General features: G+C 46.7%; 1 protein-coding gene across 8 annotated transcripts in view; it reads left to right on the top strand.

The window, feature by feature from the left end:
• The first annotated feature begins 4,611 nt into the window (after positions 1-4,611).
• Positions 4,612-23,523, top strand: part of TYRO3 (TYRO3 protein tyrosine kinase) — a 65,437-nt gene continuing 46,525 nt past the window's right edge. For 3 of the 8 annotated variants that reach the window (XM_050954948.1, XM_050954950.1, XM_050954947.1), the window contains exons 1-3: positions 4,613-5,142; positions 9,729-9,912; positions 14,482-14,582. In XM_050954948.1, coding sequence (XP_050810905.1) covers positions 5,049-5,142; positions 9,729-9,912; positions 14,482-14,582 — 379 coding nt within the window. In that variant the 5' untranslated portion in view covers positions 4,613-5,048. Of the gene's footprint in view, positions 5,143-9,728; positions 9,913-14,481; positions 14,583-23,523 lie in introns of those variants that run through there. The other 5 variants (XM_050954953.1, XM_050954951.1, XM_050954954.1 and 2 more) reach the window with 3 other exon arrangements.

Genomic DNA, 23,523 nt, shown 5'->3' with positions numbered 1-23,523 from the left:
TCTAGCGCAGTCAGTTTGGGGACATGGTTAAAAGGATATTTAGGTGCAAGACTGAGACTGACCTGTGTTTCAACTATGTCAAGGGACAGCCGTATTGTAAGTGGGTCCCTAGACGTGGTTATTACTGTGCAATGTTGTTATATGATGTAAACAAGCTGTAACAAATCCATTATTTTGATGGGTTGGGCAGAACATGGGAGACAAGTGTTGCCAAACCAAATATTTAATCTTTTCAGTGATATGTTCACTAGGTATATGCACTACCTCCATCAGCATGCCCCCCATCTCCTTGGTTATATCCTTGGCAGGGCTTGAAAAGCCCTAAGGATTCCCACCAAGTTTTCCTCCCTCTCTTTGAACATGCTTTGGGGCATAATCGAGGAAGCTATACCTTAGCTTAGCAGGCCCACACCTTAGCTTAGCAGGCCCCTGGGCTAGCTTCAGCGCTCATTCATGCTATTTGACAAAACAAAAAGCCCGATGCAGCTCCCATTCTGACCTGGGGCTGAACATGCTGGTTCAACCATCCCCAGCCAGCTCAGGAAATATTTGAACAGTCATCCTGGATCTCCTTCCCCATAGAGCAGAGCTACTTCTGCTACTTGAATGTCACTTCACTGTCACTCTTGCCAGCACTTCAATTTACTAATGCAGGATGACAGGCCTGTCTTCTAACGACTGTGGGAACAACTTGTGCCCTTTGAAGCTAAAGTCAGAGAATGGAAAGAACTGGACATTCACATCTGAGTGGGAGCTATGTCAGCTGTTTGGAGACCACCTCATTTAAAACACAGGGAATATGCGTACAACTGCAGGGGGATAATGGCAGCAACGACACAGATGGATGTAATCTAGTAGTCTTTGCAGAACTTGATCCCTTTTGATACACAACAGGGACACTGTGTGACACTATAGTGAGGTCTTTATTTTGAAGCCATCAGAGAAAGGCTGCAATGGTAATGAAGACAAAGCTGCTTTGTCTTTTGATGGTCAGTTCTTCTTTTGTAGGCTAATTTTTCAGCAACCCTTGTAATCAGAGTTGGTTGAAAAACAGAGCAAAAAAATCTGGCCAATATTTAAAAGAAAAAATTTCCCCTTATTTTTAGAAATTTGTCAACACTTTGACCAGCTCTGTAGTTGCCCAAAAAAAGGAGTTGGGGGGGAAATCATGAAAATTTCATCACTAAATTTTTCACCAACATTTTTAAATTCAAAAAATTTCAACATGCTCTATTGGCACGTGACCCTTTGTAGGGCTGAGCTCTTTCTGCCTTTGCCAAAATGCATATAAAGCATCCACTGGGTCAGGTGAAACATGAGTCATTGTGGTGTGTGCTTTATAAATTGATGTGTAATGTGTAATGGACATTGTCATTGTCATTGGTAGTCTAGGGCCAATACTACAAGGGCACCAGTACCCAAAATCATTGATGCTGAAAAGCAAGGAACATTTGTTCATGATCCTTTGAATCTTAAAAGCATTCTAAAGTCACCAGTTCTTTTTGATTTCTTCATGATAATATAGCACTCCCCCGTAAGTTTTCCCACAGCAGTCTGCAGTCCAACTGGCAAAGCATCCAGGATTTCAGTCCAATTTTCACACAGTTCTTCCTCCTTATCATTGTGGATATAACCAACTTCTGAGACGATATTAGGCCAGATGCTCAGCTGGTGTAAGTCAGAGTAGTTCTGTTGAATTCAATAGAGCTATGCCGAATTATTCCAGCTGAGAGTCAGGCCTATGGCCCTTAACAAAAAGTTCGCATCACATACTCACGTTTGCAGAAAAAGCTGCTCCTGTAGCTCATTTTAGGGACCCAGCAGTTCTTACGTGCATTCTCTATAGTTTCCTTGCCTTTACCTGAACTCACTGCTAAGATGAGGAGACAGGGCTGTGTATAAGATAGCACATCAGATAAAAATCTGTATGTACAATTGTTTCTCTCTCATATAAATCTCTTGGGCAGCAGATCTCTTTTTCTGTGTGTCAGTTTTTTTATTATTCCATCTTGTTCTCTGTTCAGCTGCAGTTTGTTTCAATTATCTTGGCCCTGAGCATACTTGTATGTGAAACATTGTCTAATAATTACAGCATGGGACTGGGAGTCAGGAAAAATGAGTCGGACCTCAACTATGCCACTGACTCTCTGTGCAACTTTGATCAACTCACTTCATTTATCTATATCTGAATTTCCCATTTATCACTGCCTCAATTCTCCCTTCTCTAAATTGGGAATATTTATACCCACATCAGAGGGATATTGTGACATTTGTAAGCCTCAACAGTTGAAATCCTTAGATGAAAGATGCCTTAGAAATAGAGAGTTCATATAATGTCCATTACTCTTCACACAAGGCTGCTAAACCTTGAGAATATAGTTACTTTCTATAAGCAATGATCCACATAAATGTGTGCATCAATATACACCATATATAGCTAGATCTGTACATATGGATTTAAGGGAGAGATAGAGATTAGCTGCAGTGATTATACTGGAAATGCTTTATGCTTTTAGCAATCATATACATTGAGCATCATAGCCCAAGAACTGACAAGAGCACCATAGTCCCCACAAAGGATCTGCTATAGATTCCTTACCCCACGAGCACCCATGGCTCCCTGCTAGCTGTTTGATGTACCTGATTTGTCAGTGTCTCCTCCTTGCTGCCTTTCAGCTATGGTTCGCAGGGTGATTATGATGAAAGTACAGTGTCAGGGCAGGGGTGCTGGAACAATTTGTAGAGTGGGGGTCTGGGAAGCCATTGAACCAAACTGTAAACCCTGGATAGGATGGAAACCACTTCAAGCCACAGAGTGAGGCAGCATCCCTAGTTCCAGCACCTATGTGTCAGGCTATTTGCTATAACCTTTACAGGGTTCTTTTCCCCCTCACAAAAATAGATACATGGAAACTGGAAGCTAAAATCTGTTCCCTTTTCATAGGCTACATCATTTTGACATTTTGACAAGCAAAGGGGGCCCTAATCAAGCAGACTGGAACTGGGGGACACAGAATATCCCCCAACTGTGCCAAAGCTCCTCTGCAGATGAGATGCAGGGACTAGGCTTCACATATTGGGAGGAGGTTGGCCTTGGTATCATTTCCCCACCATAAGCCTTGTGGGGAAATACCCAGTGGTGAGCCGGAGCCGGTTCCCAAAGGTTCTCAAGACCTGGTTGCTAAAATTAGACCTCTGTGGAGAACCGGTTGTTAAAGGGCCAGGAGGTGGGCAAAGAACTCCAGTCTGCGGGCCGGATCATCCTGTTGCTCCCAGGATTCCCAGCTGGGGAGGCTGAGGCTCCCCGGGCCCCTCCCTCACTTCCCCCCAGCTTCTGCATGGCCAGCCGCCGGCACCAGCTAGGCAGCTTAACTGAGCTTGGGAGTTGTACTGCTGCCGCTTTTTGAGTGGCCCTGCAAGGTGGGGCTGCTGCAAGCTCCAGGGCTGGGCAGAGGGGAGAGGAGGGGGCAAGTGGGGCAATTGGCCCAGGCCCTGCAGGGGCACCCGGCTCCACAAGTATGTCTCCCCTCACCCCAACATCTCCCCCACTCTCCCCCTCCCCCAAATAAGAACTTTTTATAGGGAACCGGTTGTTAAGATTTTGGCAGCTCATCACTGGAAATACCTCTCTAGCATATGCCTCATCAGTCAGCATTACCTTCCCTGCCTCACTGTTGCAGGCACTCCTAGAGGGGAAGGTTAAGGGCTTTGCTATGAGGAGATGCAGGTCCCAAAAGCAGTGCAGAAGCACAAGTGCACGGTGTGGATGACCAGGCCTCTTCAGTGTTTGGGAGATCTTCTGGGCTTGGGTCTGACCCACCTAGTTGTGTTTGTTTTGGCAGAATCCATTCTCTCGCTCCCAGAGAGTGCAAGTGAGAGGCACTTCTGCAGGAGGAAACGGAGGCCAAAACTTTCAGACAAAATTACCTAGTAAAATTAGTCTCCTAAAGCCATAGTTAGACACCAAAATTAATGGCCTGATTTTCACATGCACTGACTAAGCCCCCAGTGACTCTCACTGATTTCATTAAGAGGTATGAGTGCTCAGCACCTCTGAAAATCAGGCCACTTATTTAGGAGTGTATATATGGGATTAGGACCCTAATGAGCACCCAAATTTGAATATTTTTTGCTTTTAATCTCCTTCTCCTAAATGTTTTTCCCCCCTGTGTAGTGGACAAGCTAACCACAAAATGGTTTTCCTCCACCCCATAAGCCTTGTAGGATTGCTCAACAGAGAGCTGGCCTGCTGGCATTTATTTAAAATAATAAATAGCACCAAAGCATTTCCGGGGGTTGGGGGGGAAGCCATATACAGAATTACCTGAATCTTGCAAATAAACTCTTGTCAGGAAGGTAGGTTACGTTTTGACTGACGCAACCGCGAATATCCCTCTCCCTCAGGAAATTCCTGGGGGAGACACTGGCTCTGCTGATCTTTTTATTTTCCACTTTATTAAAAGTTCAGGAAGCTTGGATAATAAATAGATTCTATAAATATTCATGAGGAGTGATGTCATAGGTAAGTGTGTGGGGAGGGGGGGTGCAAACCAGCTCTGTGACTGCCTGACAGCGCCATTTCCTGGAGGAAGAGGAGGAAGAACAAGAATAAGAAGAGCCGAAGGAATTAGCAGCAGCAACAGCAGAGGGTGCCCAGAGCGAGAGAAGCGGCCGTGGCTGCGGGGACTCCATGCAGCCCGAGGCCAGCAGAGGGAGACCGCCCTGCCTGGCATCCCCTCTCTTGTAGAGTGACCCGCTCTGGGAGGAGGGAGGAAAAAGCGATCGGGATTTTGGGGGCTTCCTGAAACTTCCCCTACACACTCCTCCTCCCCGGGCTGGCGCGGGGCAGCACCAGGGCCCGCTCCCGCCGAGCGAGCCCAGGAGAAGCGGCGTGAGAAGTTTGCACTGCAGCCTCCCGTGGGAGCTTCTTGGGAAAGGCGCCGCTTTGGGGAGGGGGGTTCCTTCCTCCTCCTCCTCCTTTCGGAGCGAGAAGCAGCCGCCAGCGTGGAGCTGGGGGGGATGCTGCTGACGATGAAGATGCGGGAGAGATGGAGATGAAGCAGAGCATGGGGATCCCGGGGCTCCTGTTGCTGCTGCCGGGACTATGGGCTCTGGCGCTCCGGGACGCCGCTGCTGAAGCAGGTAAGGCTGCAGGGGCACAGGAGGGAGAATTACCGCTCGCCCCGGGCTGGAGGCTGAGCGCCGACCCAGGCAGGCTGTGTAAGGGGCTGATCTTCCGAGGGGTAACGTGGAAATGTTTGGCCCAGAAGTTCTCGGCTGCTTTGCTGCTACCTTGTTATGGAACCTGGCGCCCAGCCAGCGGCTGTTGGCTTTTGCCCTGATCGTCAATTTCGTACTGATCGGAGCGCTGGGTCCGCCCCACCTCAGAGTTGTGTAAAGCTCCTGCTGACACTGCACTAACTCCACTCCTGGGTCCGGACTGCGCGCAGGAGAGGGGGCGGGGAAAGGGGTAGGGTGACCAAATGTCCCGATTTTATAGGGACAGTCCTGATTTTTGGGTCTTTTTCTTATATAGATTTCTATTACACCCCCCCCCACCCTCGTCCGGATTTTTCACACTTGTTGTCTGATCACCCTACGGGGGTGGGTAGGGGTGGAGTCCCTTTCAAGACCTGTAGGCAGCACTTGACGGAGGCCTTCTAGTCTTGAGTGTATTGCTCAGACCCTCACCTACTTCCTAATCAGCTGGAGCTGAGACAAGTTGCACTGGGCTGGAGAACACTATATATTATGGGGAAGGTGAGGATTAGATTTTTGGAGGGCAGTGGTCTTCCTGTGCAATCTATGATTGTGAGTTACTCTGCAAGAATTGTTTTCAAAAAACTAATTTCAAAACAAAACAAAACATAGCTTCTTTTTTATTGTTGCCCAACTGCCTGTAAATAGGTCTTGATTTTGATGAATTTAGGTGCTATTTTCAATGGCATAACAGTTTTTGTGAACAATTTTTAGCATGTACGTTCTCCAAATGGTTGAGATGCACCATTTATTTGCTCTTTGCACTATGTGATTGGTCACCCAACTGGCATGGTAATGTTTCTGTCCCCTGATGGGATGACTTGGGCCATAAAGAGTGCTTAAAGTGAGGATCCCCAATCCATATTTAGGCACACCTAAATAAGAGGCCTAATTTTCAAAAGTGATGCTCGACACCTCTGACAATGAGACCATTTATGGATCAGGCCATCTGTGCCTAAATGTGGGTTGAGGAGCCACAGTAGGCAGCTACATTTGAAAATGTTGCCCTCAAGTTTTCTATCTCCCACACACGATTTCCTTTGTAGTAGAGGTTGATTTCAATGGGACCTGCTGATCGCTCAGCCCTTTTGAAATTCAGGTTGCTTATTTATGTGCCTGTATTTGGGAAGGGTCTAAGACTCTACATATACATAATCCTGCCTCACTTTGTGGGTGGACTAGATAACCTCTAGAGATCCCTTCCAGTCCTACATTTCTATGGATTAAGGAGCCTAACTTTAGGCATCCATATTTGAAAATCTTGTCCATAAGCTTTAAAAACATAAAGACGTCCCCTTTCTGTTTGTGAATTATCCACCGATGTTCGACTATGTGTGATTAATAACAAGAGCTTTCCAAAATGGTGAAGAGAGCACTTCTAGTGCAAATGCTTGTGGGAATACTGATTCAACACTCACATTTATGAACCTTATGCTTGCTGTGAATATTCTTGTGAATAAGACCTAGATGGTGGCAAATAAATAGAGTCCTGAATATCAGTTAAGTGAGTCAGTGGGAATGTTTGCAAATGTATTGTTCCTGTATTTGCAGAGCTCAAATTGCTATATAGGAAGGCCAGGTGATAATCCATTTTTACATGGCTTTTGTTTGTTTTCCCTCTAGCCTACATTTTCCTAGTTTCACCTACAAGTAGACATACAAAGGTTTGATTTTATAGCCTAATCCTTCCACATACACATTTCCTATTGACATCACTGGGAATTTAGGTCTCAATCCTACATTTAGATCCACATGGGTGGAGCACTGTTGGTTTCAAGGGTTTGCCTTGTAGATTTTGATTGCTAGATTGGGGACCTCAGGTATCAAAGGAATGGAAGATCTTTTTGCCTTAGTAGATAAAAGTCTGCAGTTATCTGTTTCTCCCTCCACTCCAAAAACAACTTCAAAAAACTTCTGTCAGTAGTAATCAAAAGGTACAGAGGTGATAAATTAACAAGTAAAATACACTGTGCACAGAGACAACTGGTGCACTCATTTTGTTACCAATTCTGTCTGACAGGCAGCATGAAGTTAATATGATTTCATTTCCTAATCAGTTATAAATCTTTACTTCTACAGTCATCACATTTTGGAAAACAAAATAGCTAGTTTTTATTTCCTGCACTAGTAAAAATGTAATGAGGTAAAAATGGAGAGTGGGAGAGTAGGAGGAAGAATACTGGGAAGTAAACATTAATCTTAACCTCTCAAATGTACAAAAAGTCCAAGCCAACCTGTGTGCACCATTCCCTTCTCTTCAGAAAAAGGTGCTGCAGCTAAACTGCATCTTATGGGTGACAGAAATGTGTATCTGTTAAAAATCCCCATGTTATTATTTTCCCTGTCCTTTCAGTTCAGCTCTACTTGTGGATTACACAGAAGTGCTGTTGAAAATAGCCAAATAGAGTATAGTTAGCACTGTCCTTTAATTTCTTGCATAACCAGTTTGACTGGGAACTGAAATCTTTAAAGGCCTTCCAGATATCTTGTTGTGTATATTGTGATTAACCCTTAGCTTGCTACAGTCTGTTTTGCGGTAAGTCATTTGCTGTTTCAGTAAGGCACCTATTATGAAAAAGTGTCTGCCAATTTGTGTGTGCATTTGGATACCTGGCTACATTAGGTTTATATAAAACAGATGGATGTATTGTGAAATTGTAATGCTCTGTTTCAATATTCTGCATGGTGAGAAGGAGGATGCTTTCTGAGACCACTGGGACATGTAATTTATGCCACTTTCGTGTTAAGTAATCTGAGGTTAGATCATCCTCACTCAGTTTGGTTTGCCCAACCAAAGCTGCATCGAAAATTAAATGATCACTTTACTAGTTTCAGTGCTCTTAGTAAATTTACTAAATTAACAGCTTTTTATCTTTATTTACAGTTGCTAAAACACAGCTTAAAATACACAAAATATTTTTCTGATATCACTATGCCATGGAAGCATTTGCCACTTTTACCAGTGGGATGCCATGCAATGGCAAATGGGAAATGGGGCACCAGACTATTTCTGTATTCAAATGCAATTCATGCAGTGAAAAAGTTTGAGAACAGCATGGCTGCATGCTTAATTAAGGGCAATCTTGGCTTCATGGTAGGGTGACCAGACAGCAAGTGTGAAAAATCGGGACAGGGGGTGAGGGGTAATAGGAGCCTATATAAGAAAAAGACCCCAAAATCGGGACTGTCCCTATAAAATCGAGACATCTGTTCACCCTACTTCATGGTATTTTTCTATCGGGGTGTGGTGGGCTGGAATGTCATCTGGTGATAGAGCTGATCGCATGTGAGCAGAGATAGGATCCTAATTCTGCATGGTTGGTCAAGGGCAATATAGTGGTAGACAGGTTAACCTTTCTCTGAAGAATCTGGTATAGGCCACTACCAGAGGTAGGATACCAGACTAGACTGAGCCATTGGTCTATTCTAGTCTGCCAGTCCCTGTGCTAATGGAAAGGAAAAGGCTACTTTCCCCAGCAAGACTGAATACTTTACCTTTGTCTTCCACCTTCCTGCTTTATCCAGCGTCTCCCTTACTCCCCCCCATTCCTCATATACATGCCCATCTTTTTAAAATGTACTTATCCAGTTGGTTTCTGTGTTTTTACAAGGTGACATATTTCACACATTCACTTCTCATTTGAGGGGAGTGCTTCCCACCCACACACAACTGCGCTTTGGACCAAATGCTGATCACTTTTACACCAGTGTCAGTCACAGTAACTCCACTGATTTCAGCGAGTTATTCCAGATTTACACTGATGTAACAGATCCAAATTAGGCCCGTTGTCTCTTTTCTGGAGATACACAGTAGCTGGCTGAAGTATTCTCCCACCACATACTATGGAAAAATATGTTCTGGAAAATTTTTTTTCCTCTGATATGAAGCCTTTAAAGTAGGCTTTACTTTCACTGGGTTTATAAATTGCATTGGAGCTTTTGTAATGCAGTGGAACACTGAGTAACCTGCTGTGATTGAGTCTAAAATCCCAATTCTTTACAAATGCGTACAGTGGAACAGACGTATGACTTATTAGTAGCATAGGAACATACCATAGCAGCTGAAAAGTGAGAGAGGACTTGGGGGCAGCATGATACCGTTCTAAGGGAACACACACATCACCACTGTCAGAGCACTGCTGTGAAGAAGCTCACGGCATTCCTATCTAGCTGTAATGGGATGCTGCTGTGTGGACGCTCATCCTGCTGCTATCCAAATTGGCACTGACTTTGAAGAAGCCCTTTATAGATTAAGCTTCTGCCATTTTCAAGTAATTGGAATGTCAGTGTTCTCATCTTATAATCATGAAACAAACATAATAAGGCTCTGGCCAGGCAGTTAGAAAACTGTGCAGTGTGTTCTTCTTCAGTATGTCTTTACAGACCACCAACCTAGATTAATTTGCTGTACTCCAACCCCCACTTCTTTTGGGGCTGGGGAGGAGGAGTATTTTTTTTTTTTTTTTTAGGTATGAAATTGACAGGATCTCCAATCAAATTAAAGGTGTCCCAGGGTCAGTCGGTGAAACTAAATTGCAGCCTCGAGGCAAAGGAGGACCCAGAAATGTTGTGGATCAAGGATGGAGCGGTGGTGCAGAGTGTAGACCAGGTGTACATTCCAGTAGATGAAGAACACTGGATCAGTTTCCTCAGGTACAACAGCTGTGGAAGAGCTAGACTATCATGGAAGCTACAGGGCCAAATTCTGCTGTCAGTTACCTCAGTGGAACCCCACTGACCACAATGTGATTATACTTTGCCTGGGCATAACTGAGAGTGGAATTTGATCCACTGTGTTTAAGTCACTAAGGAAGGGTTGGATTGTAGCTGGGGGAATCTGGCAAGGCTCCTAGATACTGTAGTGATGGGTGCTTTGGAAATGCCTGTGATAGGTAGGTGACCAAGAGGTGAAAGGTATTGCTTATCCTATCAGCCATCCAGTCCTGTGGAATCTGTGCTGAAATTGTGAAGAGATATTCAGCTGTATTTCTGTCTTCTCCCTTTAAAAAGAAATTTAAAACTTTTCTCCCATTCTGTGTTGTATGCATACCTGAATGATATCATGGGTACAGAATGGCTCAAAGGATTATTAAAGGGGAGTGGAAAATCTGACTTTAAATCTCCAGTTCAAATCCAACCTCAGTCAGTTGTGTCTAATGGTCATTGCCATCTGAAGTCTCTTCAGTGGTCACAGAGATAGGTTAGTTGTCTCCGCCCAGTTACCAGTAAATAGTTCTTCACCACCACAGTTGGTAGCCTTGCTGCTAATCTCAGCAGAGGACTGACTAGCCCTTGAGACTGAATTACCTCATCAAATTCTTCCTGGGGGTCCCATTAGGCCAGAGCTAAGGATCGTAGTCAGGGGAAGCTTTTGCTGGTTCTGTCCATGCTGTATCTGGATAATCAATATGGGGCTCTCAGTCCAGCTCCTTTACCAGCACTGGAAAACAAACAAAACAAAAAGCAGCCTGGTAGGATGCTTTCACCTTGTTTGTTCTAATAAGCTCTGCAGTGCAGCTGGAAGCTTACATTCTGACCTGGATAAATAAGTTCTCTCTCTTGCAATCATTAATTCTCTTCCTCTCCCTCTCTCTGACTAAAAGGGTTAGGTGTCCTAATTAAAATTAGACTCCTGGACCAGATTTCAGTCCTGTGTGGAGAGGAGGATTTGTCACACACACCATCCCTTAGTCATTCCAGCACATTTACTCCAGCATTTATATCAGGCCTGCTTTTGTCAGAGGCCCAAAAAGCTGCTTGAAGAGCTAGTCTTTTATATGTTTTCTTCAGCAGGAGGTAGCCTCTCATGTGAGCCTGGGGGTAGTACTGAATTAAGTAAGGGCCCATGCTCCATCTCAGACTCCTTTCTCCATGCATAATAATAATAATATAATATATGGAGATATACCTATCTCAGAGAGCTGGAAGGGACCCTGGAAGGTCATTGAGTCCAGCCTCCTGCCTTCACTAGCAGGACCAAGTACTGGTTTTGCCCTAGATCCCTAAGTGACCCCCTCAAGGGTTGGGCTCACAACCCTGGGTTTAGCAGGCCAGTGCTCAAACCTCTGAGCTATCCTTCCCCCATGCATAAAGGGAGCTTGTTACAAACAGCATGCTCTGAGAGAGAATGTACTTGGAACTGCCAGGCTCAGTCTAGGATCACCTATTCGCAAACACAAGCCTCCTCACCTCCTTTGGATTAGCATATTTTGGGGTTTAATACCTGTCACTAATAGGGTTGCCAACTGTCTAATCACACAAACCCAAACACCCTGCCCCTGCCCCTGCCCCGAGGCCCTGCCCCTTTTCTAAGGCCCTGTCCCACTCCATCCCCCCTCCCCCTGTCACTCATTCCCCCACCACCCTCGCTTACTTTAACTGGGCTGGGGCAGGGGGTTGGGGTGCAGGAGGGAGCGTGGGCTCTGAGCTGGGGCTGAGGGATTCCAAGTGTGGGAGGGCGCTCCAGGCTGAGCCTGGGGCAGGGGGTTGGGGTGCAGGAGAGGGTGCAGGGTGCGGGCTCTGGAAGAGAGTTTGGGTGCAGGAGGGGGCTCTGGGTTGGGACAGGGGATTAGGGTGTAGGAGCGGGTGCAGGCACTGGGAGGGAGATTGGACTGCAGGAAGGGGTGCAGGCTCCTGGAGCGGGTTCAGGGCCGGGGCAGGGGGTTGAGGTGTGGAAGGGGGTGCAGGGTACAGGCTGGGAGTTTGGGTGTTGGAGGGGGCTCAGGGCTGGGGCAGAGGGTTGAGGTGTGGGAGAGGGTGAGGGGTCTGGGAGGGAGTTTGGGTGCAGGAGGGGGCTCGGGGCTGGGGCAGAGGGTTGAGGTGTAGGAGGGAGCGAGGGGTTCAGTCTCTGGCTGGGCAGCACTTACCTTGGGCGGCTCCCAGTCAGCAGCACAATGGGGCTAAGGCAGGCACCCTGCCCCTGCACCACTTCAGAAGCGGCACGTCCCTGCAGCCCCTGGGCAGGGGGCATTGCCCCTGCCTGCAGGCACTTCCCCCATAGCTCCCATTGGCCACAGTTGCCAGCCAATGGGAGCTGTGGAGTTGGCACTTGGGGCTGGACTTTTAATGGCCTAAAATTTCCCAGTTTGGCCTCAGTAGCCTCCGGGAGATAGAGCCCGATTCCGGGAGACTCACGGTGAAACCAGTAGGGTTGGCAACCCTAGACAAGTCCTGAGGATTTCATAGATTCATTCAAAAGGGACCAGTAGATCATCTAGTCTGACTTCTTGTATAACACAGGCTATCACATTTCACTCAGTTGCCCCTATGTTGAGTGAGCCCAATAGGCTAAAGCATTTCAGTTCTCAGGAGTCTAAGTTGCTGTGTTCCACAAGCAGAGAACAGGAGAGACCAAGATGCCACCAATGTCCCTGCAATGGCAGGGAAATGATTAGGTAGGATATGCCCAGGTGATCCCAGCAAGTGAACTATGCATCGTGCTGCAGAGGCCAGCAAAACAAAAACCCTGAAGTCCCAATTAATCTGATCTAGGGGAAAAATTCCTTCCCGACCCCAAACCTGGCAACCAGCCTGACCCTGAGCATCTGAGCAAGACCCCTCCAGCCAGGCATCTAGACACAGGATTCTCTGTAACACTTCACAGCAGTCATCCACCCCGTCCAGTGTCCCATCTTCAGCTGTGGTCAATCTCTGATGCTAAAAATCCCTCAAACAGAATACATCTAGCCAATTGTGCATGGGAGGGGGGAACTTCTTCCTGACCCCTGCAGTGAACTGTCTGAAACTTTGAAGCATGAGACTTGATTATAGATGAATAAGCTGCAATGAACCTTCCTCTGATAGGAAAAATCTGTGTGCAGTAATCCATCCTGCAGCACTGCATCATAGAACCCATTATAGACCCCTTCCCCGTCCCCAGATTAAGGACTTTTTTGTCTCCCCACACTCCCTTGTTCTCCTGGTCTGATCCCCATAGCCCTTTCTCACCCCTCATAGTCCTCCACTGACAATAGCTCCACAGCATCAGAGCTGACTCTGGATGCTGGATCTAGATATGGCCATTTTCTTTTTCTGTTTCCTTCTTCCTCCTAAAGTAATCATTTCAACCACCCACTGTTTTATGACTTTCTCCTACAGTCACTGTGTTTCAGAACAAGTGGCTGGATGGGCAGGACAGCTGGTTTCATCTGAAGGTACAGCTCTGAAAATCAGGCTGTAGTGAGAGCATTTTGTGCATTTCAGCAAGCACTCTCCCCTTCCTTTCTTCCACCCTGCACATTTACCCCATCACCAAGACCAACTGTTGGCATAAAAAAAAGGGAGCATCAGATCTGCTCAGGGTCCCTGCACGGCAGCAGATGCATGGCTGCAACATCACAAGGGTGCATTTTGCATTTGTATAATCAAAGGGCACTCTCACGTTCTCTGAGGTCTTTGGTACCTGAGACCCTGAAGTCTCAACTCCTGGAGCAAATTCTGCCCTATAACTGAGGGCAGAATTCCCCCCTTGAGGTCTAAAACTCTGATACCACTTAAGCCCCAGTTCTGCCCTCACTTGCATGGGCCACCTCTCTTGGAAGTCAATGGGAGCTGCACCTGAGTGAGTGAGACCAGACATGGGCTGTCAGGGTCAGATCCTCAGCTGGTGTAAATCAGCATGGCTCCACTGAAAACATTAGCCCTAGGTGGTTTGCAGTATGAACAGATCAGTTAGCTAGAAGCGTTCCTCGGATAAGAACAATGCTGAGTAGGGGCAGAGTGAAGGAGTGCCAATTCTGATCCATCAGTCGTTGTGTGAGGGTTTGTGCAATCAATCCTGTCCCTAACAAAAACACAGTATTTGCATTCTCAGCAGGCCTGTGAATAGGAGCTGCTGGCTAGGGATGATTTAGTAGTTCAAGTAGACTCTCTGGAATCACAAGTTCAGAATCAAGTGGGTTAAGTAGCCCCTTTATATTTCAAGATAGGTGAATTAAGTGCCATGCTGTTTCCTGTTTGTAGATATTTCAGATGAGGGCCTCTCTGCTCTGTGTGGGTACTAAAAATCCCCCAACACCTTTCACAGAAGTAGGGCTTTACCCAAAGTATCTCTGTTTTCTATCCACTCTTGTGCCGCATGCTTTGTGCTGGTTAGCTACTGCCCTCCTCCCCAGAGGTGGCTACATATCAGTGGTGTTGTGTGTGTATCTAGTTTTCTTATTCTGTGGGATGAAAGTTGTGTTATAAATGTAAAATATCAATGTGGTTCTTCACTCTTTTCAGTTTGAAATCCGTTGAGCGGACGGATTCTGGGAAGTACTGGTGCCAGATTGAGAACAAGGGGAAGAAGGAAGAATCACAACAAGTGTGGCTCATAGTGGACGGTAAGGAGGAAGAGTGCTAGCTTCCCTTTAGGGCTCTCTCATGTTGGGATCACACTAGTAGGACTGGTCAGAGGAGACTGCGCCAGGCTCTCCAGTCTTTTCACAGCTGGGGACAGTAGCAGGAACTGTAAGGTACCACAGTGAACTAATTAAGGTGCAGGAATAGGAAGTGATAGAGGCGACAACTGCACTGGAAGAGTGTGTATTAGTTCACAGATTCTCAGTTTTTAATTCTGCAGGCCAGGAAATAAGTGAAGGATCGTCTCATGGACAAACATCCCCTCCAACCTCCTAATCCTGCGTTGCTTGAGTCTTCAGATGGCTCATTCTGCAGGTCACCAAGAAGAGCTCCATGGACCATTGCTAATCCACAGACCATAGTTTTAGTACCATTCTCTTAGTTCCACGAGAAGCACTTTCCTTTAGAATTTCCATGACCAGCGTTGCTTCAAATGGAAGCTTTTTTGGATTAGAGCAGAGTTTACTCAAGTTAAGTGTATAATCTTTGGTGCATTTTGCACAGCAATCTGGCCTGGTAAATGTAAAGCTTCTACACATTTGTTCAATAGTTACTCCAAGCCAGAGTGGATAGGTGGCACCATATAGCCTGCAGCCATACCTCCTTAGGTTATGATCATATTAGGTCTCAAGCATTAAGGCTGCTTAGTATTTGAACAGGAGATCTGCAAAAACAACCAGTTTTCATCAAGAAGTTGTACTGTTTCTTTAGTAAGTGTACTTGTCTCTCTAGGCCAGAGCTGAGTGAGTGTCCCTGCATAGTCCTAGGGTGCATTGTGCTGCTGGGGATACTGTGTTTTGGATCGAAATGTGAAACCAGGGTCCTAGTCTTTCATAGTCATTAAAGCTTTCATAGTGGTCTTCACAATAATAGGGTGTTCATCCTGCTATCTGTCCTGACTCAGTTCCAGTGTTTTGTCAATGTAACATTTCTTCTACAGCTTCAATTGGAGAAAAAATGTTTTAAGATAAAAATATCCCCAATTGTGTTGTGTTGTTGGTTCACAACGGCTACCATGTTCCACTCCAGAGGTGGCTGCAGTAGAATGTTGAGTGTGTGATCCCTGTATATACAGTTTTGGTGAGCTTTGACATCCTTCAGGAGAAAACACTACACAGATATAGGTTATTAGAATTATCTAGCCAGGGTGAACTTGAATGAGTTCATATGCATTAATTTATCTAAAATCTAAGACAAAATCTCATAGTCTATATTCAGGCAGAAATCTTATTGCCCGTAGTGGGGATTTTGCCTAAATTAGGATTACAAGATTTGGCCTTTTGAGAAACTCTTTATCCAAGAATTTAAGAAAGCGCAATGACTTTGAAACTGGTTCCGGTTTAGAAAACAGAGTCCGTCTTATGTAAAATACAACAGTAGGTGATACCTGAGGAGGTAACATGATAGGTGCACTATGGTAAACATGACTTTTTAAAAAAGAAAAGCTAAGGTTCCTCTAGCACTTTGTCACTTTGAAATGACTCCGTGAGCCCTTTCATCCCTGTAGTAAGTGTCTACACTCCAGTGGCATAGCTGCGCTGCTGTAGCGCCTGTAGGGTAGACATACCCTTAGAGTCAAAAGACTTTAAACCACAATTTCCAAACTTGCATGGGTCTGAAACTAGGCATCTCAATCCATATTTAAGCACCTAGACAAAAATAAATGGTTTGCTTTTCTGAGGTGCTGAACACCGGCAGCTCCTGCTGAAGTCAGTCAGGCCATTTACTTAGGTCAGATTTCAGTGCTTTCATTTAAGCATATAAGTTCAGCCTGTGGCTCTCACTGGCTCCTCACCGCTGTTACATGATCATACAGTAGCAACTTCCAAAGAAGCCTTTTTTCAATTTTGTCCAGCTAGGAGAGTGTGACCTTTCCTTTTGGACACAGATTTTGCCATCCCCATCCATTCATAACAACTGTCATGACTCTTGTAATTTCAAGATTTGACTACTGAAATGTGCTCTATACTGGGCTGCATCATAAATCAACCTGGAAACTGAAGCTGATGCAGGATGTGGCATCCATCTTTTTATGCAGTGTATCTCATTAGAAGCATGCGTCACCAGTGCTCCAGGATCTGCACTGAGTCCTTATTGGTACCCGGGTAAAGTTTTAGTTGGTTTGGATCTAGAAAGCTGAATGGTTTGGGACCTATGTATGTGAGTGACCACCTTTCTCCTTGCACTTAGATACTGTAATCATGGACAGCAGTATAAAATCCAAAGACGCAGTTGCAGTCCGCTGAGATGCTGGTATGGGCCTGCTCCAAAGTCCTTTTAAAATCAGTGGGAATCTTTCCACTGACTTTAATGGGCTTTGGATCAGACTGTGTGAAAGAGAGCTGACAGCAGAGCAGGTCTGCGTGAGGGGCCCTCAGCTGTGGGATGGACTCTCCCCATTGATGTGAGAGAGCCTGACCGTTGTCTTTCAGGACAGCGACAAGGCTGTCTGTTCAGCCAGGCTTGTGGAGAAGGGCACAGTAAGGGCTGCTTTTTGTTTTATTTCTGGGACAGATATGGCAAGTTCCTGCAGTCGCTTTGGGAGATGTTAAGTTCAAGTGTCTTTGGAGTCCATTGTATTAAATGCAAAGGTTACATATTATCACAATAGTGGCACTGGATGATCAGAGGACTTTATTGAACGAAATGGAAGCCAAGAATGAACTTTTGGAACAATGCACGTGAAGTGGATTTCCTGGGAAATATCATGGGGGAGGTGAATGCAAATTCCCCTGCTTCTCACTGCCGATGGTTATGCAGAATCCCAGCTCTTTAAAGCTTCGTCCTGAGGAGAGATTGATAGTCTGCTGATTTATGTGATCCCAGGCCCAATCTGTGTAAATGAGGAACTCCTATAGATTCATGGGTGCTTGTTCTTAGCTAACAGCTGTTATGGACTTGTAACCACAGAAAACCAACTATGTGGGTTTGGAGTACTGATCCCTATCAGAGCCTTGGTTGGAGTGGTTTCTAGTAAGCTTATTGGCTGGTGTGGAGATTCTTTTATTGTTTTAATGTTTCTCTGGAATGCTTTCACCTTAAGAATACGTGTGCTTGCTTAGAAAGGGCTGTGCAGTAATTTAATTGTGGACAACTACAACTGTTTGTAGCCTCTGAGGAGGCAAAGCAGTCAGGCTTGCTGGGGAATTCATAGTGCAGGCAGGGAGCTGTGCAGCCTGGAAAAACCCTGGTCAGGTGGGCGGGGAGGGGATACAGATGCAGTTGCCCTGAACTGTGACAATTCCATCTTTGGCTAAATCTTTTCTGGTTTGTGGTTGAGTGCAGCTGTTGTTTCAACATTCTTATGGAACTGACTTTTTAATGTATGACAAAGAAACCTAGAACCTAGGCCAGGCACCTTTTTATATGTATAAAAAATTTCAATGGATGCATCCAGAAATATGGGCCATGAGATCTCTTGGCCTCAGTTTCTCCATCTGTAAAAGGGAGCTCACATTGCCATTAAAAGCCACCTCAGATGATTGTGTTGAGGCTTAATCATTTCTGGTGGGTATGACATTCCAGGGTGCAATCCACACCAGTGAGGACCTGTGTCAGCCTTGCCCTGCAACCTACGGTGCCTCACAATGCTTTGCTGCTCTAGCTTCCAACCTGGGCTCCTCACAGACAGCATGCAGGTCACATCCTGAGGGTCTGTGTATAGCCACAGCCCTGCTCCAGCAGCTCTGACCCCAGCAGCCTGTCAGCAAACACCAGCCACACTCTGGCTTCCAGCAATGCTGGTTACTACTTGCAGGGTGACGCCAACACACTCTCCGTCCCAGATGGTCCCCTAAAAACTTGTGTTCTGCACTGTCCAGCCCTCTCCTGGGCAGTCCAGATATATTAGATCCTTTGCCCCATAAGGGGATCAACATACAACAATCTGCTGCCTTAAATGGAGTTACCCAAACAATCCACAACACTGGATTAGTTTAATTAAAGAATAAAACAAGTTTAGTTAATTATAAAGAGAGAGGTTTTAAGTGAGTACAAGTAACGAGCCATGGCTGCAAGAAAAATAAAGAGAAAACTCTTTCTAAACTTAACAAATTTGATTTGGTTCAAGATGGAGTTTTCCCCCCATGTTTTCAATACATTGCTGACCAAATTCTCCGGCCAGGATATGCTCTCAAAGTCCAAGAGCTGCTTTTCTTGCCTTCTTAGGTGAACAGAGAAAGGTGTGTAAGGAGAGAGAACTTGAGGTGGTTTTGCACATAATTCTTATAGCTCAGTCATCCTTTGAAAACATTTTCCTGAGCGTGACCTCTGTTTAAAGTTCTTTCCAGCTGAGAGCAAGGCGACATGGAGCCTGACAGAGGAAAGGGGCTTCATGCTGTTTGCTTTCAATTATGTATACTGAAATACAGCTTTTCTTTGTCGTCTTTCCCCTCTCACTGTCTGTTTACAGCTTATACGCAAATTGAGGTAAAGGCACATCCCTTTGTTTAAGACCAGTTCTGCCGGAGCTACGTGAGTTTGAGCATGTGCCTTTAGCATCATACCAGGGAGATATCTTAACTTTGCACATAGTGTTGTGTGACAGACCCAGACCAGTGGGGTACAGGAGTCTGGTAGAGGGCAAATATACTGGTCATTGGATGAGTAGTTTTCTGTTCCCTGAGTGACCAGCAGGGGCTGCACTAGAGTAAAAGGAACCTGCTAGAACCAATTAAGGCAGGCAGGCTGATTAGATCACCTGCAGCCAATCAAGGCAGGCTAATCAGGGCACCTGGGTTTAAAAAGGAGCTCACTCCAGTCAGGTGAGGAGGAGCCAGAGGAGAGGAAGTGTGTGTGAGGAGCTGGGAGCAAGAGGCGCAAGGAGCTGAGAGGGAGAGGGAGAGGGAGAGGGTGTGCTGCTGGAGGACTACAGAGTACAAGCGTTATCACACACCAGGAGGAGGGTCCTGTGGTGAGGATAAAGAAGGTGTTTGGAGGAGGACCTGGGGAAGTAGCCCAGGGAGTTGTAGCTGTCATGCAGCTGTTACAAGAGGCACTATAGACAGCTGCAATCCACAGGGCCCTGGGCTGGAACCCAGAGTAGAGGGCGGGCCCGGGTTCCCCCCAAACCTCCCAACTCCTGATCAGACACAGGAGGAGTTGATCCAGACTATGGGGAAGATCACTGAGGTGAGCAAATCTGCCAATAAGCGCAGGGCCCACCAAGGTAGAAGAGGAACTTTGTCACAACTGGTGTCAGGCGTGGGATTAGGTGTGCACAGCGCGGCAGGAGGGTGATTTAAAAAAAATGGTAGAGGGTTTATTTTTATTTTTTTTCGCCACAGTGGATGACTTAGTACGGGCATTGATACAAGCTGCGGCAGCCCAGCAGGAGGCTACCTGTGTCCAGGCAGCTGCCCAACAGGAGGCAGTGCGGTTGCAGCAAGAGACTAATCGCCTGCTGATGGACCAGACTTCTCAAGACCAGGCTATGTTGTGGGAACTGGTAAACGAGGTAAAGACCCTTACAGAGCTGAACCGCGGCCATGATGGGACGCAGATCATACGGGCCAGCCATTGGCTGCAGAAAATGACGCGGGAGGATGATGTAGAAGCATACCTTCTGGCCTTTGAGAGGACAGCCCTACGGGAGGCCTGGCCTCGAGATCAGTGGTCTGGCATCTTTGCCTCATTCCTGTGTGAGGAGGCCCAGAAGGCTTACTATGATCTGCCTGAGGAGGCTGCAGCAGACTACCCCCAGCTGAAAGCAGAGATCCTGCCCAGATCTGGGGTAACGACCGCAGTGCGGGCTCAACGATATCACGAGTAGAGGTACAGGAAAACAAAACCCTGCGATCCCAATTGTATGGCCTTACCCATCTCGCACGAAAGTGGTTGCAAACGGAGTCCCGGAGTCCGGAAGAGATACTAGAGGTTCTGGTCATCGACCGATACATGAGGAGACTACCACCAGACCTTTGTGCCTGGGTAAGCCAGAACAAACCCTCCACCTATGATGAGGTTGTTGCAGTGGTAAAGAGGCGAAGGACGGCGAGGGAGCTGACCCGACCAGTTAAGGAAGAGGTATCCCGGGTAAACTAGCAGCACCAAACCCTAGAGTTCAGGTAACTGGGTCACCAGGAGAGCCCAGGTGGAAAAAGAAAGGGGCTGAAGGCCCACTAGAGGCCACAAAGAGTCGGAGCACGGAGGGAGAAGAGGATCATGATGTTAGATTGCCCAAACCAAGAGACCGGGGAATGCTTAGGGCTCCATACAGACGTTATGCCTGCAGGGAGTGGGGACATATAGCTTCACAGTGTCCCAATGCTGAGGAGCCAATGCAGTGTAACCTGGGGAACTGGGCAGACCCATGCTCCCTAATCCACCTTGTGGGGGTCTCACTAACCCCACATATGTACACCAGACCAGTGAAACTAAATGGGGTAGAGACCACGACACTGGTTAATTCGGGGAGTGCTATCACGCTTGTCTTGGGGAAGCTCGTCAAATGTAGTCAGCTGCTGCGTGCTGAGCGTACAGGGATAACATGCGTCCATGGGACAGTTGGTTATTACCCCACCATCCCAGTAAAACTCGAGATTCAGGGGAACACTACTGACATAGCAACAGGTGTAGTCCTTAAACTCCCATATCCAGTGCTTATAGGGAGGGACTTCCCACGGTTTGGAAACTTACTCCCAGTGGGAGGATTGGAGGAAAAGGGGAACCCTGAAGTTAGTGAGGCATCCACAGTAGACTATCAACCCCCAGTCTTCTCTGAAATATCCCCAGATTTATTTTCCATTCCCAGACAGGGTAGAAAGTTGAAAAGGGAAAGGAGGGCAGCTAAGGCCTTGGGAACCCGAATACTGACTCAAAGCCAGAGGATCACTCTTGTAGGTAGGCAGACTGGAGCAGCTGAAAAGGAGGCCACCCAGGAGGGAGAAGCACCCAAGTCTGACCCCCACCCTAATGCTTCTGAACCAGTAGAGGCAACAGAGACTGGGCCCCTAGATCTTGGGCAGATTAGCCTCGGGAGAGGAAATTTTGGATGGGACCAGGCTGAAGACCCAAGATACAACAACATTAGGAAGGAGGTGACTGAAATAGATGGGGTCCCTGTGGAAGGGAAAACCCAGGGACCAGGACCCTACTTCATAATGAAGAAGAATCTCTTATCCCGGGTTGCACCAATACAGGGGCAGAAGATACAGCAGATCCTAGTACCTCAAAAACACCAGAATACTGGTATTAAGTCTTGCCCATAGTCATCTTTTTGGGGGGCATTTGGGGGTAGAGAAGACCCTGGCACGAGTCCTACGACGGTTCTTCTGGCCCGGAGTACATGAAAAAGTGTGGAGGTACTGTGCTTCCTGCCCGGAGTGTTAGCTGCACAGTCCCCGTCCCCACCTGAGGGCACCTTTAGTACTCCTTCCCATCATAGAAGTCTCCTTTGAGCGAATAGCCATGGACCTAGTGGAACCCCTGGAGAAGATGGCTCGGGGCCACCAATATATACTTGTTGTTTTGGACTATGCTACTCGCTACCCAGAAGCCGTCCCCCTGCGGAACACAGCCTCTAAAATGATAGCCAAAGAGCTGGTGGGAATCTTTGCCCGAGTGAGGCTATCAAAGGAGATATTAACAGACCAAGGAACCCCATTTATGTCAAAGCTAATGAAGGACCTCTGTACGCTGCTCCATATACATACCCTGAGAGCTTCAGTCTACCATCTGCAGACTGATGGGTTGGTAGAAAGGTTTAACCAAACCCTCAAGGCTATGATATGGAAGGTGGTAAGGCGGGACAGGAATGATTGGGACACCCTACTACCCTACCTTATGTTTGCTATCCGGGAGGTACCTCAGGCCTCAACTGGGTTTTCCCCCTTCGAGTTATTATATAGGCATCACTCCCATGGCATACTAAATATCACCAAAGAGATTTGGGAAGAGGAACCCAATGAGGGGAGACCAGATAGCCCAGGTCACTCCTATTGTACGGGAACATTTGGAAAAGGCACAGGAGGTCCAAAGAACCCATTACAATCGCCAGGCAAAAGTCCGACAGTTCCAACCAGGGGATCGGGTGATGGTGTTGGTACCCATGGCAGAAAGCAAGCTTCTGGCCCAATGGCAGGGACTCTATGAGGTGGTTGAACCCATAGGGGAAGTAACCTACAAGGTGCGGAAGCCAGGATGCTGAAAACAAGAACAGATTTATCACATCAACCTTCTGAAACCCTGGCATGCACAAGAGGCATGCATAACTGTCCAAAAAGACCTAACCCAGGAAAACAAGCCTTCCAAAAAGGTGAGAGTGTCTCCCGATTTAACACTAGACCAGAAGAATGAGGTGTCTGAAATGATCTTCCGGAATCAAGATGTGTTCTCGACAAATCCAGGTCGAACAACCGAGACATATCACCACATCGTCACGAACCCTGGGGTCAGAATAACAATGAGGCCCTATCGGGTGCCAGCGGCAAAAAGGGAGGAAATAAAAGCAGAAGTAAAAAAAAGGCTGGAGTTGGGGATCATCGAAGAATCCCACAGTCAGTGGTCCAGCCCAATTGTGTTGGTGCCAAAACCTGATGGCACCACAAGGTTTTGCAACGACTTCCGGCGACTAAACGAAGTATCCCAGTTCAACGCGTGCCCCATACCTCGCATAGATGAACTAGTGGACCATCTGAGTAATGTCATATGTTTGACTACCCTAGACTTGACAAAGGGGTACTGGCAGATTCCCCTTGCGGAAGACACAAAGGAAAAGACTGCGTTCTCTACACCAGAGAGTCTTTTTCAATATACTGTCCTCCCTTTTGGACTACATGGGCCCCAGCTACTTTCCAGCGCCTCATGGACAAGCTGTTACGCCCGCATAAGAGTTATGCTGCTGCCTACTTGGTCGATGTGATCATTCATACCCCAGACTGGGAAACCCACCTAGAGAAGGTGGAGGCAATCCTTGATACCTTC

This window comes from Gopherus flavomarginatus, chromosome 5 (assembly GCF_025201925.1).
Source record: "Gopherus flavomarginatus isolate rGopFla2 chromosome 5, rGopFla2.mat.asm, whole genome shotgun sequence".
NCBI lineage: Eukaryota > Metazoa > Chordata > Testudines > Testudinidae > Gopherus > Gopherus flavomarginatus.
This window is presented reverse-complemented; position numbering and strand designations above follow the sequence as displayed.